Below are 16,156 nucleotides of genomic sequence, written 5' to 3' on the forward strand. Positions count from 1 at the left end.
CAGTGTCCCTTTACACCAGCTGAGATTTTGGCCAATTTGTCTTTAAAAAAAAGGGACGTTTTAAAAGTGACATATGATAAAGGTAAGAAACAGTATTCAATTGTTAGATGTTTTTGACAGTTGGAAATGAAGAGAGGTTAATAATTTGAACCTATCCTTCTACAACCTGAGAAGCAACCTTTCTCTGTTAATATAGTATGTCACGTTTTTATTTCCCATAATTCTCACAGTTAAGACATTTAAATAATAATGGTGTATTGCCAAGTAAATACAGATAGGCCAGGGAGTACTGTATTATAAACCGAAGTGAGTAATAAGATGGTGCCTTATGTGATTGCATCATGTAGATTTTGTCGTTAAGCATCGCTAGTCCTTCAGGTCATCAGCACAGCACTGGCTGAGCAGTCTAAATGAGGCCTCCAGGATTGGTTCCTGAGAGTGTAAAAATTCAGTGGGGCTCCAGGAGGCAGCTTGTTCAGGTATTAAACCGATGTTGACAAACTGGCCATTAGAAGTAGGGAAATATGGCAGGAATAAACTTTAATTTGAGCAAGAACATGCAAAAATTACTGGTCTAAATTACAGCAAAAGAAACAATTAGCAACTTAGGAATGAAAAACAATGTGTGGGAAAATCACCATTAATGTGTAAGTCATAAAGTATGTTTATGTTTTTTTTTTAAAAAAAATGCCCTTCAGAAAATGTCCCTGTATGATTCAGTTTTCAATTTTTTATTATTGTACCATGAGGATTTGGTATTTACCTTGAAAACTCTTCTCTTATTTTACTTCACTTTAATGTTGCTATTGTAATATCCGATATTGCACAAAGTCTATATGAAAATAATAAGAATAAAAAGTTCTTGGGTTTGTCTACAGAAATATACAAGTATTTTCTTTGTTCATGTTTACTTTGTTGCCAAAACATCCATGACCTTATTTTTAAATTAATCCTAGGTTATTGTGCAATGAGGTGCAATTTGTTCATTTATATGAACCTTATGTGGATTGAAAAAAATCAAGATAAATCTTCATGCACAGCATACAATCAGATTACCCCTGGACTATATATTTACGTTGGGTCTGATAGCAATCAATGGTTTAGCTTCATTGCATTTCAAGATGTATTTGCACCCAGTGTCCAGTGATAGTGTCCTCACCCTGGAAATAATTTAGTTGCAAATTGACTGGAAGATGGTGAAAATTGAAAGTTAAAATTAGAAATACTCATAATAAACAGCAGAAAAAAGGTCAGATGATGCCGCTCTATGATGAGATTGGAATGGTTGGTAAATGAGGTTTTGTGTTTGTCGTGAGATGTATGTGACATGCCTACCCAATGCTCTTGTAATATCCAGCCTAGCAGAAGAGATTATCTGGCAAATTGACGCTGGAAAGAATTTTCTGATGGACTGGGAAATTAGAATTGCACTCTTTTCTTTGATGTGTGCAAGACTGGGCCGCATTACACAGCTAGTTCAGGCATAATATTAAATATAGTATTTAATACTTAATAGTAGAACTATCTATAGAAAACAATCATTTTCTGGTTTTGATCACAAATGCCAGACTATAAAAATTCACAGTGTAAACATCTAAGGCAATCCCAAACGACTGATCTTTGTATATAATTAATATTAAGTTAGCTCTGAAATCCTATTCTCCACAGTATTTCTTTTAAAGCCTCACTATATTTAGCTTCAGAATTGTAACCAGGCAGGAGTTATCAAAACAGCACAATAATCATATTGCTCAGACAGTTTAGAAAAGAGAGAGGGTAATTAAACAGCAGCAAATTAATTATTTTGGAAAACAAGATTTTTAAGCAAAAGCTGATTTGTTTTAATGTAATACACAAATTCATACTGAGCTACTAAAGAAAGAACATTATTGATTAATCTTTAAAGGCAACCTAAGGTTATCTAAACAGTAGAGAAGAGACCATTTTTAAATATATTTATAGAGTCTCCATCAAGGATAAAAGTGTATTTTCACCTTTGTGCTTACCAGAGTTGTTTTATTCTTTATATTTATATTTTTTCTCAGAACTTAAAAACAAACAAACAAAAAAAAAAGACCCTCAAAGATAATACAGACCTTTGGAATCACAGCCTCTTTGTAAACCAGGATATTTAAAAGTTTAAAATATGTTCTTAAAAATTATGTTTTTGGAACAGGAATAGTCACACCAGAGAAGGAACCAAAATTGAACACTGTGGTAGGGGCACAACAGCTTCTTCTGGCAAAAGAAGAGGATGGTGCAGCTAAAAAATCAAAGCCTCCAGAGGACAATAAATTTTGTCATGAGCAGGTAAAAGAAAATGTAACAATTTAATTGCATTCTCGAACTCTTTCAAATAACTCAAGAATGAAACAGAGATGATATGCCATTGAAATAGCAATATCAGCAAGTTACAAAAAGCACACTGACTAATAGCCTTCATCTTGATTTTTTTCAGTTCTATCAATGTCCTTATTGTAACTACAATAGTAGGGACCCAAATCGTATCCAGATGCATGTCCTGTCACAGCATTCAATGCAACCTGTTATCTGCTGCCCCCTCTGCCAGGATGTCCTCAGCAACAAAATGCATCTCCAGCTTCATTTGACCCATTTGCACAGTGTGTCCCCTGACTGTGTGGAGAAACTGCTCATGACAGTAAGTGTTCCAAATACTGATGCACATGCTACAGAAATGTACTTGGGCCTCTGGGCAATGTATTTGTCGTGACATAGTATTCAGGTAGCCCGAGGAGAGGAGGGGAGTGGGTCAGGACTCTGAGGTTCTGTTGCCAGCTCATCCAGTGACTGACGTCCCTTGGGAAAATGACTGAAGGTGGATTTCGAAGATGCCGAAAACCTGCAGTTCCTCATTGACGTTAACCTTGGAAAAATCAAGCCTGTCCATGTCTCTAAGTGCACACCTGCAAATTGGGTCTAATAATATCCAGGTCTCAGAGGTATTGTGACTTCTGTTTGTAATACAATAGGAATTCCCTGCAGAATGTAGTTCCCAAACGCAGAAGGATTCCTACGTATAGCTGGACTGTACTTGCATTTTATTACATGAAATTCACTGTAAAATATCAATAGTGATGCTATTTGGAGAACATGATTATCTTATTGTACAGGATGTCCTGTTTCTTACTTTCTGCCTCTGTATAAAAGACCTTTTAGTTCTTTGTGAATAAATGTAAGTATGAAACAGAAAGGCAAGTCCATGAATAGGTAGGAATCAAGTTAGGTCAGTTCTCTAGGATATGGCGTATCCGATTTCAGGTACCTACCCTGGATCATGCAGGGACTTGAACTGGCTTCCCCATGATTGGGATGAATGCTATAACCAGCAAACTATTTGAAGGATGAAACACATTCCAACCTCACCAGGAGAATCCCATTCTTCACTGCAAAATTGTACAAACCATGTCAAAATAATAAATTTCTCTGAAAAATAATGACTCAGCACCATTCAAAACAATGTCAGTAAAGACACAATCAGATCTAGAACGTATTTATTATTACAGTTTAGATTCAGTTAGAAAATAGACCTCCTAAGACACCCTGATTCTGGTTGTCTTGCCTTTTTAGAAGGAAATGCATTTGGAAATCTCAGGCATCCACCTCCTTAGGGATTTATTTCTGTATCCATAGATGACTCCTTCATTTACATGGTTGTGGTTGTAGGCCTACCACCTCATTCCCAAGTAAAGTGGGAAAAAAATAGGAAAGAATTAAAAGAGCTCTTCCCTGAAGGTCTAGGGTTCCTTGTGCCTAGTGCTGATGAGCAAATACAGAATTGGGGATTATTCTTTTCTTTTCCTTGGTTTTCCACTAACTATAGCTCTGCCAGACCATGTAATTTTGGCACACCACAAGGCAAATGGAGTAGAAATTTAACTTTCCCAGACCCTTTTAGGAAACTGGAAAAATGTGGACACCCCCCCCCCCCCCCCCATATTGAGCAGCATCAGCCATCTTTTCAAGTTCTTTGTGATTCCCTCTATGCTGATAATGGGGCAACTTTGAAATCTCTCCTCTCCTCTCCAGGTGCTGGGGAGTTGTCTGAGAGGAAAACCAAAAGTCTGTTTGACAGAGAAAGAGACTGCAAAACATAGTCTGCATCATCTAAATTGTCGTGGTTGCTAACACTAATATGGTCTGTCCGTATCTGAACTCTCTGATGACAAATACCATTCGTAGCAAATTTTTTTCTCTGGGATATTTACAGTTATCTACATAATTTTTTTAAAAAAGTCCTTCCCTCCCAAATAAACTCAAAGACACTAGTCCTCTGAGAGGATGTTATTAATGCCATGTTTAAATTACAAATATACTAAGCCCCAGGCTTTTTAAAATAAGTCTAGAATATTTTTTTCCAACAGGCAATTGATGTACATACATACATACATAGATATAATTCTTATGTATCCTCATAAAGGTTTAAAATAATTTGTTAAACTGTTAAAGAGGAACAAAAGGTGTTTCTACTCATACTTAGTAATGTATGCAGCTTCTGTTATGATAGTAATTTACGACCCAAAAATGTCTCCTATGGATATTCCTGTTACCTCTCTATGAAGTAAGGAAATACTACCCTTATGTTAGAGATGAAGAGCAGCAACATGGTCTGAACTGATTTATCCAAGGTCATTTAGACAGACTCTGGTAGTGCAGGAGTTTGAACCCAGTCCTGCTAAGTCTTAGCATGAAGCCCTAGACAATCATTTATTTCAGATATGAGTATGTTTTAACATTCCAAGCAGAAGGAAAACATGAAGTGTTGAGCAAATATTCATGTTGACTGAACTAAACTGAGCACTCTCAGACACCTATAAGAATACATCCTTAAGAGATTTCTGTCTATAATTTGAAAGCATAACACAACAGGTAAAGCAGTATGAAGAAGATACATAAACAATTGAAGACAAGAAAGAAAAAATCGTATTTTAAATGGAAGTAAGTTGTTATTTCTGTATGGAAATAAACTTACATTTTTCTTTCAAAGATCATGGAAGGTCCAGCATTTGTTTAAAAAACAATACAGGTGAAGAAAAGTGGGAATGCCCTCAGTCAAGAACTGACTGGTGACCTTATCACAACATGATCTCCGTCTTTGGAGGATGTCTGAGGAGAATGCCCCTGATAAATCCAACCAACCTGACACAGCCAGCAAAACCATCTTTGTGGTGACATTGAGACGAATGAAATATTGATTGTATGTAGTTCTATAGCATCACCTTATTGTGGATTAGTTTGAGTTGATTCTCCACCGAGGGACACCCGATGCTCTGGATTTGTGGTCTGTCAGAGCCATTATCAAGGACTGAATCAAGATCTTGGTTTAATATTGGCAGTCTTTGATCCAGATATGGTAGATCTTTTGAATTATAATTTCATACTGTTGTATAGTATTAAAGTGTGACTTTTCCTGTAATAATACTGTGTTCTTGGTTTTCAAAGGTTCCTGTACCAGATGTTATGATGCCCAATAGTATGCTATTGCCAGCAGCTGCTTCAGAGAAATCTGAACGTGACACATCTGCAACCATTACAGCTGAGGGATCTGGGAAATATCCAGGTATGGAAGAAAAAGCCCAAACGTGTAGAAGCTAGGTAGGGGCAGTTTAGAAATAAGCCACTTGTTTCTTTCTTAGTAAAGTGAATCCTTTTGGCTTGCATATAGCCATAGAGAGAAAAAGAGAAAAATAACAAGGGGCCTGAATTTGGCTGACTGTACCTATGCAGAGTTACCAGGATGCACATGTATGCCAGAGTGTTTGCTTTTGGTAGAGGTGAAATTAAACAGTATTGCCTAGCCACTTTGAAGGTGAGACACTCCTTGTTTAACCAGCAAATAAGACCCAGTCCTAAAAGACAGTGGCACTTTCACCAGCATCGATGGGGAATGTTAGGCAAGCATTTCTCCCTGCATTTCCAATAGTAGGTTTCTTATCCTGGACTCTTACTGTTTTCTGTGCTGGGAAGCTGCTTTGCTGCCTTTCTGTTGTGGTTTAATCCCACTCAGCAACTAAGCACCACGCAGCTGCTCACTCACTTCCCCCCCACCCAGTGGGATGGGGGAGAGAATTGGGAAAAGAAGTAACACTCATGGGTTGAGATAAGAACGGTTTAATAGAACAGAAAAGAAGAAACTAATAATGATAATGATAATGATAACACTAATAAAATGACAATAGTAATAATAAAAGGATTGGAATATACAAGTGATGCATAATGCAATTGCTCACCACCCACCAACTGATGCCCAGTTAGTCCCTGAGCAGCGATCCCCCCACGCCCACTCTCCCCAGTTTATATACTAGATGTTACATCACATGGCGTGGAATACCCCGTTGGCCAGTTTGGGTCAGCTGCCCCGGCTGTGTCCCCTCCCAACTCCTTGTGCCCCTCCAGCTTTCTTGCTGGCTGGGCACGAGAAGCTGAGAAATCCTCGACTTTAGTCTAAACATTACTTAGCAACAACTGAAAACATCAGTGTGTTATCAACATTCTTCTCATACCAAACTCAAAAACAGCACTGTACCACTACTAGGAAGACAATTAACTCCATCTCAGCTGAAACCAGGACACTCTCACAGCCTGCTCCTCCCTCTCTCCTCAGACCACCTTCCTCCTCCTTTCTAATCACCTGTCCTACCTATTGTCCCCATTTCTACTCCCTCCCTCTTCCCTACTGTTTATTTCCTTGTTTGGTGCTCCCATTGTATGAGTAAACTCCTATCTACCACTACTGGGCCAACTGCCACTGCTAGTCTGATCATCGTGTTTGAATTTTGCTACTTCTACTTTGTTTTAACCTCCTGTTGGTCCTGTCTGCTTTATTTTCGGGGGCAAGGATGCGTTGCTATATTTTGCTAGGCCAACACATGGCATACCAGGTGCCTCACTTGATTTCTGATGGAAAAAAAGTAAATTAATACTATGTGCTGTTCTCTTCTACTTGTGTAAAAGACACTTCACTTTCTTTAACTAGGTGAAAGTCCTGTGGATGAGAAAAGTACTCCTGGGATCGATGAATCAAAAACTGGAATGGAAATTAAGACAGAGGAACAGAAGCCACCTAAGGAATCTACTGAAACACCAGACTGGAATAAGAGCAGCAGTAAGGAGATAAAGACCACTGACTCAATGACGGATCAGCTAAATGAACAGCAGAAGAAGCAACAGCTCTCTGTTTCTGACCGCCATGTCTATAAGTACCGTTGTAACCATTGTAGCTTGGCTTTTAAGACTATGCAGAAGCTTCAGATACATTCCCAGTATCATGCTATTCGGGCAGCTACCATGTGTAGCCTTTGCCAACGTAGCTTCCGTACATTCCAGGCTTTAAAAAAACACTTGGAAGCAGGCCACCCTGAACTCAATGAAGCCGAACTTCAGCAGCTGTGTGCATCTTTACCTGTCAATGGTGAACTCTGGGCAGAAAGTGAAAGTATAGCACAAGATGATCATGCACTAGAACAGGAAATAGAAAGAGATTATGAGATGGACCAGGAAGGTAAAGCAAGTCCTGTAGGAAGTGATAGCAGCTCTATTCCAGACGACATGGGCTCGGAACCAAAGCGGACCTTACCTTTTAGAAAAGGGCCAAATTTTACTATGGAAAAATTTCTAGATCCATCTCGCCCGTATAAGTGTACGGTGTGTAAAGAGTCTTTCACCCAAAAGAACATTCTCTTGGTCCACTATAACTCAGTGTCCCATCTACATAAACTCAAAAAGGTTTTGCAGGAAGCATCGAGTCCTGTCCCTCAAGAAACCAACAGCAGCACTGACAACAAACCCTACAAATGCAGCATTTGTAATGTTGCATATAGCCAAAGTTCTACATTGGAAATCCATATGAGATCTGTGCTTCATCAGACAAAGGCAAGGGCTGCAAAATTAGAACCAAGTGGTAATATAAGTAGCGGAAATAGTGCAGCAGGGAATGTTAATAGCCCCAGCCAAGGAATGCTAGAATCTATGAGCTTACCAGCAGTTAACAGCAAAGAAACACATTTAGATGCCAAAGAATTGAATAAAAAGCAAGCTTCTGAATTAATTTCTGCTCAGCCTACACATCACCCACCCCAGTCACCAGCACAACTTCAAATGCAACTACAGCATGAACTGCAACAGCAAGCTGCGTTCTTTCAACCCCAGTTTCTAAACCCAGCTTTTTTGCCTCACTTTCCAATGACACCAGAAGCACTGCTGCAATTTCAACAGCCTCAGTTCCTTTTCCCATTCTATATACCTGGGACAGAATTTAGCTTAAGCCCAGATCTGGGTTTGCCTGGTTCTGCCACATTTGGTATGCCTGGAATGGCTGGTATGACGGGATCACTGCTGGAAGATTTGAAGCAGCAGATACAAACTCAGCACCATGTTGGCCAAACCCAGCTGCAGATACTGCAGCAACAAGCACAACAGTATCAATCCACCCAACCCCAACTTCAGTCCCAAAAACAGCAGCAGCAAAGTAGCAAGCTGATGAAAGCAGAGCAAAATACCTTAGTAAGTACAGACTGCCAGCTGATAAAGGATATGCCATCATATAAGGAGTCAGAAGAAATTTCTGAGAAACAAGAGAAGCCAAAGCAAGAATTTACTAATGAGAATGAAGGACTAAAGGAAAACAAAGACATGAAGAAGCCGAAATCCTCAGAATCAGCCATCCCACCACCCAGAATAGCTTCTGGAGCAAGGGGGAATGCAGCCAAGGCTTTGTTGGAGAACTTTGGATTTGAGTTAGTTATCCAATACAACGAGAACAGACAAAAAGTACAGAAAAAAAGCAAGACTGGTGAAGGTGAAAACACAGACAAACTGGAATGTGGAAGCTGCAGTAAGCTCTTTTCCAACATTCTTATTCTGAAGAGTCATCAAGAACATGTGCATGGACAGTTTTTTCCATATGGAGCATTAGAAAAGTTTGCCCGACAGTACAGGGAGGCATATGACAAGCTTTATCCAATTTCTCCATCTTCTCCAGAAACACCACCGCCTCCGCCACCTCCTCCTCCACCACCACCACCTCCTCCTCCTCCAACTCCTTCTCAGCCTTCTTCAGCTGGAGCTGGAAAAATTCAAAACACAACTCCCACTCCTTTGCAAGCTCCACCACCCACACCACCACCGCCACCTCCTCCACCACCGCCACCTCCTCCTCCACCACCGCCACCATCAGCCCCACCTCAAGTCCAGCTTCCCGTTTCACTTGATCTCCCGCTTTTCCCTCCAATTATGATGCAGCCAGTGCAGCATCCTGCATTGCCTCCTCAGCTTGCCCTCCAGTTGCCACCAATGGATACTTTATCTGCAGATCTTACCCAGCTTTGTCAGCAGCAGTTGGGATTAGATCCCAATTTCCTGCGGCACTCTCAGTTCAAGCGTCCACGTACAAGAATCACAGATGACCAGTTAAAAATCTTGCGGGCTTATTTTGATATTAACAATTCTCCAAGTGAAGAGCAGATCCAAGAAATGGCTGAGAAATCTGGTCTTTCACAGAAAGTTATCAAGCACTGGTTTCGTAATACGCTGTTTAAAGAACGACAGAGAAATAAAGATTCTCCATATAACTTCAGCAACCCTCCTATAACAGTATTGGAAGATATCAGAATAGATCCTCAACCTTCAGCTGTAGAACCTTACAAGTCTGATGCATCTTTCAGCAAGAGATCATCTAGGACTCGGTTTACTGACTACCAGCTTCGTGTCCTCCAAGACTTCTTTGACACAAATGCTTATCCAAAGGATGATGAAATTGAACAACTTTCAACTGTACTTAACCTACCTACTCGAGTTATTGTCGTATGGTTCCAAAATGCACGACAAAAAGCTCGCAAAAGTTATGAAAATCAAGCTGAAACTAAAGACAATGAGAAAAGGGAACTGACAAATGAGCGTTACATTCGAACTAGTAACATGCAATATCAGTGCAAAAAATGCAGTGTGGTTTTCCCCAGGATCTTTGATTTGATTACACACCAGAAAAAGCAGTGTTATAAAGATGAAGATGACGACGCTCAAGATGAAAGCCAAACCGAAGATTCTATGGATGCCTCTGATCAAACAGTATATAAGAACTGCACAGCTTCTGGCCAAAATGACTCATCAAAAAGCCTGGCAGTTACAGCAGCAAGCTCTGGCTCTGGTTCTAGTACTCCTTTGATTCCATCACCCAAACCAGAACCTGAGAAGTCTTCTCCTAAACCAGAGCCCACAGAAAAACCAAAACAAAATGAAACCATCGCTAAGCAAACTGATACATCTTCCCAAAGCGCCAAACCAGTACAGTCTAATCCAGTAACCTCTTCTGACCCTCAGCCCTCAGCTTCTCAACCACAGCAACAAAAACAATCACAGATAGTAGGGAGACCTCCTTCTGCATCACAAACCACACCTGTTCCTTCCAGTCCTTTACCAATTTCAATGACTTCTCTACAGAACAGTCTACCTCCTCAGTTATTACAGTACCAATGTGATCAGTGTACAGTTGCCTTTCCAACTCTAGAACTTTGGCAAGAGCACCAGCACATGCATTTCCTAGCAGCTCAAAACCAATTTCTTCACTCACAGTTTTTAGAAAGGCCAATGGATATGCCCTATATGATATTTGACCCCAATAATCCTTTGATGACTGGACAGTTACTTAATAGTTCTCTTGCTCAGATGCCACCACAGACTGGCTCATCACATACGGCACACCCAGCTGCAGTTTCTGGTTCCCTGAAACGAAAACTAGATGATAAAGAAGACAATAACTGTAGTGAGAAAGAGGGAGGAAACAGTGGAGAAGATCAACATCGTGATAAGCGTTTAAGAACTACAATTACTCCAGAGCAGCTGGAAATACTCTATGAAAAGTACCTACTAGATTCCAACCCCACCAGAAAGATGCTAGATCACATTGCACGTGAAGTGGGACTGAAAAAGAGAGTGGTACAAGTCTGGTTTCAGAACACAAGAGCCCGAGAAAGAAAGGGACAATTCCGTGCAGTTGGTCCAGCCCAATCCCATAAAAGGTGTCCTTTTTGTCGAGCTCTGTTTAAGGCAAAATCGGCTTTAGAAAGTCACATTCGCTCTCGACATTGGAATGAAGGGAAACAGGCCGGTTATAGTTTGCCACCAAGTCCTTTGATATCAACTGAAGATGGAGGAGAAAGTCCACAAAAGTACATATTTTTTGATTACCCATCACTGTCATTAGCAAAAACTGAACTATCAAGTGAAAATGAATTAGCCTCCACTGTATCAACCCCTGTTAGCAAAACTGCAGAAATGTCACCGAAGAACCTCTTAAGTCCTTCTTCTTTTAAAGCAGAGTCTAGTGAGGATATAGAAAATTTGAATGCCCCTCCTGCTGACTCTGGATACGATCAAAACAAGACTGACTTTGATGAGACTTCATCAATTAATACAGCAATTAGTGATGCCACAACAGGGGATGAGGGGAACAATGAAATGGAAAGCACGACTGGCAGTTCAGGGGATGCAAAACCTGCATCACCTCCCAAAGAACCAAAACCACTTGTGAACGACACGCTATCAAAAGCTGCAACTACACCTACAAATGAGAATACCGATGATAAATTTCTCTTTTCCCTAACAAGTCCCTCAATACATTTCAGTGAAAAAGATGGTGATCATGACCAAAGTTACTACATTACTGATGATGCTGATGATAATGCCGACCGCAGCGAAACTTCAAGCATAGCTGATCCAAGTTCACCTAACCCATTTGGAGCTAGCAATCCCTTTAAATCCAAAAACAGTGATCGGCCAGGCCACAAACGTTTCCGAACACAAATGAGTAACCTTCAGCTTAAAGTTCTCAAGGCTTGCTTTAGTGACTACCGGACTCCAACAATGCAGGAATGCGAAATGCTAGGGAATGAGATTGGCCTGCCCAAACGTGTGGTCCAGGTCTGGTTTCAGAATGCACGAGCTAAAGAAAAGAAATTCAAAATTAACATAGGGAAGCCATTCATGATTAATCAGACTGGACCTGATGGGACAAAACCAGAATGTTCTCTATGTGGTGTGAAATATTCTGCACGTTTGTCCATAAGAGATCATATCTTTTCCAAACAACATATTACAAAAGTGAGAGAAACTGTGGGAAGTCAGCTAGATCGGGAGAAAGATTATTTAGCTCCTACAACAGTTAGACAGCTGATGGCACAGCAAGAATTGGATCGGATAAAGAAGGCTACTGATGTGCTAGGATTAACAGTACAGCAGCCAGGCATGATGGACAGCAGTTCTCTTCATGGTATCAGTTTGCCAGCAGCTTATCCAGGACTCCCTGGCCTTCCTCCTGTTCTTCTGCCTGGAATGAATGGTCCATCCTCCTTACCTGGATTTCCACAAAGTTCAAACAGTAAGTCTATAAGGGGATGATTTTCTTATTTTATTAATTTGATCATCTTGCATAGTCACCATCCCCTTCTAAAACACAGCATATTATGCATTCATATCGTGCTTGTGAGACTGGTGTGGGTAGCTAAAAAGTACTGCTATGAGGTGCACTCAGTGCAATTCTCAATTGTTGCTGTAGCCTGGATGATAACTCTGATTTTGAAAAAAAAAAAAAAAAAAAAAAAAAATTTAATTGAAATCTAATTGACAGGAATGTTTTTGGTCCATATTAGGCTTCTGTAACAAAAGCAATATAACAATAGCATTGTTATGCTACTTTTGTTTGTTTTGAATGATACTCCTTCAGGCAAAACTTGGGTTAGAATTTTTTATGTAAATTTTTTGTATGCAAATATTTAAAGTAACATCTGATGAAGCACAAAATAGTAATTCCCACATTATCGGTTCATCAGGCATTTGGTCCACCCCTTAGACTAGTCCAACCTGTTGTTTCATTCAGAATAAATATTTAAAATAAAAGGCTGCCCAAGACCCTCTATTATATTTCTGAATAACTGCCTGCTAAGATAAGAAGGTTTTTGTTGAAGGTAATTTGTAATGGATGTTTCATTGTGATCCAAATTCCAGGAGCTCCTGAATATCTCCTAACCCTAGTTTTTAAAGTCATTGCAGACATGTGTTTCTTCATTTAGGCTTGCACTTTTAACTGAACATGTAACTCTGTTTTACTGACCACTTTGACTCTCATTTCACTCCGGTTTTTGCTCCCATTGGAAAGCACTTCCTCCTGCCATAAGTTTCACTGATGTTAGAGAATAAAGTTTTCTGCAGAATGATTTGTTTAGTACTCAAAAAATGAACCTAATTTATTTTCTTTTATTAGGCTCTGATTTTGCAGTCAGAGTTTGTTGTGAGTGCAGCCTTGCAGATTGAAGCTCTCCCATTCATCTTCTAACATTGCACATTCATATCAAATATGTGCACAGCAGAGTTAGGGAGCTGATTAAGACCCCTCACCTCATTTTATCCAGTAATCCACTTGCTGTTGATCTCTAAACTTTGATTTAGAAAGCAACTCACTTTGGCAAGTAAGGTAGGAGCTTAATCACCAGTGTTGTTAGACATGCTAAGACTGTAGCAATGTCTTCTCTGCTACACAGTTCTGCTTTGATTGATGATGATCATGTTATTGTTTCCCTAAGTGGTGGTCAAAGCATCTTGTTTTTCTCTTCATTGGATAAGAATGGCTTTCCTTCCACAATGGAGTCTCTGGCTGAGTGCCCTCTGGCTTTTGTCAAACAGTTATTGGCACAGAGAGTGCATATAAAGGAAATATAAAGTAGCTGTATTTCCTTCTTAATGGCATACAATGTCCAGGTCCAAAAATGGCTGGTTGTTGTTCATCAAAATTATAGATATGTTTTCTCCATATAACTTCGCTAAATAGCTTCGGTTAGGTTGACCTTCAGGTAAAATGTGCTCTGGAAAGCTCAGTCTTTGTCTATACCACTAAATGAAATTTGCTTGGGAAGATACTATTACATTCTTTTACTCTCAAAAACAGATAGTCCCCATGCAAAGTGAGTCTTGGGAATGGTTGTGGGCCCTTGATAGCCTCTCAGCTGTCCTCAGGAACCGTTTAGGTGAATGCTAGTTGGCCCAGGCCAAAACAGTGGCAGTCACCGTTCTTACTGTTTAACTTTATAGATGGTTTACTTTCAGTTTTTGGGAAATGTTCCCTGGTACTGTTTAACTTGCTAGTATCACTGTAGCCTCAGAGTCTGTAAATTGTCCTGTCAATAATACAAAAGGTATTATTATAGGCTAACTCGTCCATAATGATTAAATTTTCAGATTTTTTAATTTCCACCAAATATCTCTTCTTTGAGATAAATTTAAATCATTAGTACCATAGCATACACAGTGCACTGCCAATTGAGATGGATTTTTACCCCCTTTCATCTTGCATCTTCTTAAGGTTAATTAGCCCATTGTGGGCAAAGCCCACTGTGTAAACTAGCTAGTAAAATCTCATTGTTAAATTTTTCTTCTGCCATATGCTAAATAGCCCCTACATCCCCCTTTTGTTGCCTGGCAAATACTTGCATGCATAAATTTCCATTCCTTAATGATACATAATGGAGCAGTCATAGTGAGTGGAAAAAAATAATTATTTTAATCATTCATCATAGAAAAACAGTAATATACTCAGATGTTCTCCAGTATGTGCTCAACACTAGTACCAATCTTCTGCACCTAGTTAACCCATTTCTGTTTTCTTCTCTACCCTGCTTTGGCTGATAGTTCACATTTATATCTGATACTAAGAATTGTTTAAGAAATATCTTTTTGGAAGCAGGCTTCCAAGCAAGCTTTTTTTCCAATCGAGCCTATGGTTCTTCTAGCAGCATGTATATGCTCAGCCAGCAGGACAATTGCTCTGCATCATTCTTTGCATGAAGGATTTTCTGAAGCTAAGTCCCTGATGACTCACTATCCTATACTTCAGGTCTACTTCTTGTGAATTCCACTGCAAGCATATAATGTCTTCTCTTTTGGACCGAGTCCCAAAAATGCACTGCAGAAGTCTCCCTTATATTCAAATATTTACCTGTTTTCACTGATGCTTACAGGGCTGGTAACTCTATTTCCTGTGGCAAAGCCCATCCATTCTGTCCTACATGTTTGTTTAAAGGACAGTGTCAACATTACTAAGATCCTCACTTTTAAAGAATATGTTTGCTGTTTGCTAAGACAGGGAACTAGTGACACTATAATAGTGAACATTACATTTAAAATTCTCTTTTGTGTTTCTCTTTACTCATGCTAGACAGAGAAATTAGCCTGATTAGTTTCACTGATTAATACAAGTTTATGAGGGATTTCACTTTCATGTTGTTGCATCCAGTATTATTTATGGGTTTCCAAAAAGGTACAAAACCCAGCTAAATTTTGCGAAATACTTTTCTTTTTTTAAATGCAGTATTTGCTTGTATGAAAGGTTTGAACTGGAACACTTGAAAATAATGCTAAATTGCAAAAGGCGGAAATATCCAAAGTACAGTTCATTTTGTCTTCTTTATGTAGTGCTCAAACTGGACTTTTATTTGCAAAGATTATTAGATTTGTCAAAATAAGATAGCTTCATTTCTCAATGAAAAGATCCATTAACTTTAAATTCAGTTATTTTCTTCTGAAACAAGTGGTTTTTAATGTCAGAACTATTGTGTGGTTCTAGGATGATACGCTGAAGAATCCTCTCAGCTGTGGGATATATTTCTCTCGATAATGTAATTATACAATCTTGTAGCATCAAATGCTGAGCAAGGTCTCAAAATTACTGCTATGTTTGCTCAGCATAATTCCTAATATGGAGTTATTTGGTGGAATTCTAATTCATACAGAATTTTAGTTCTGGCTCATCTTTGTTCTTCAAACCCCTTCTTATTTTCTAGGTGATTGTAGATAGAAGAGTTCACCTGCTGTTTTCAGCTGTTCTTAAAATTCACATTCTCTTTTCTTCTTAGCTTTGTGTTTTTGCCTATGATCCCTTGCAGAAAACTAGTGCTTCATCTTGCTTCTAGCTATTAATACTGGTTCTGTGAACCTTTTAATGTCATCATCATTACCATAGGTTCTTTGCACATCACTTAAGCCTGGACTGCCTTGAAGATTCACAGCAGCTTTTTCCAAGAATGCACACATCACTGGGTAATATGTACTTAGTGGTTTTTGAAATCTTATCAAGAGAGAAATTTGATTCAGC

At 39.3% G+C, this 16,156-nt stretch overlaps 1 protein-coding gene across 3 annotated transcripts in view; it reads left to right on the forward strand.

The window, feature by feature from the left end:
• ZFHX4 (zinc finger homeobox 4) overlaps positions 1-16,156 on the forward strand; it is a 158,297-nt gene that overhangs the window by 135,720 nt on the left and 6,421 nt on the right. For all 3 annotated transcript variants that reach the window (XM_049823046.1, XM_049823038.1, XM_049823058.1), the window contains exons 6-9: positions 2,177-2,310; positions 2,459-2,659; positions 5,461-5,578; positions 6,995-12,391. In XM_049823046.1, the coding sequence (XP_049679003.1) occupies positions 2,177-2,310; positions 2,459-2,659; positions 5,461-5,578; positions 6,995-12,391 (5,850 nt within the window). The remainder of the gene's footprint in view (positions 1-2,176; positions 2,311-2,458; positions 2,660-5,460; positions 5,579-6,994; positions 12,392-16,156) is intronic.

This window comes from Accipiter gentilis, chromosome 2 (assembly GCF_929443795.1).
Source record: "Accipiter gentilis chromosome 2, bAccGen1.1, whole genome shotgun sequence".
Lineage (NCBI taxonomy): Eukaryota > Metazoa > Chordata > Aves > Accipitriformes > Accipitridae > Astur > Astur gentilis.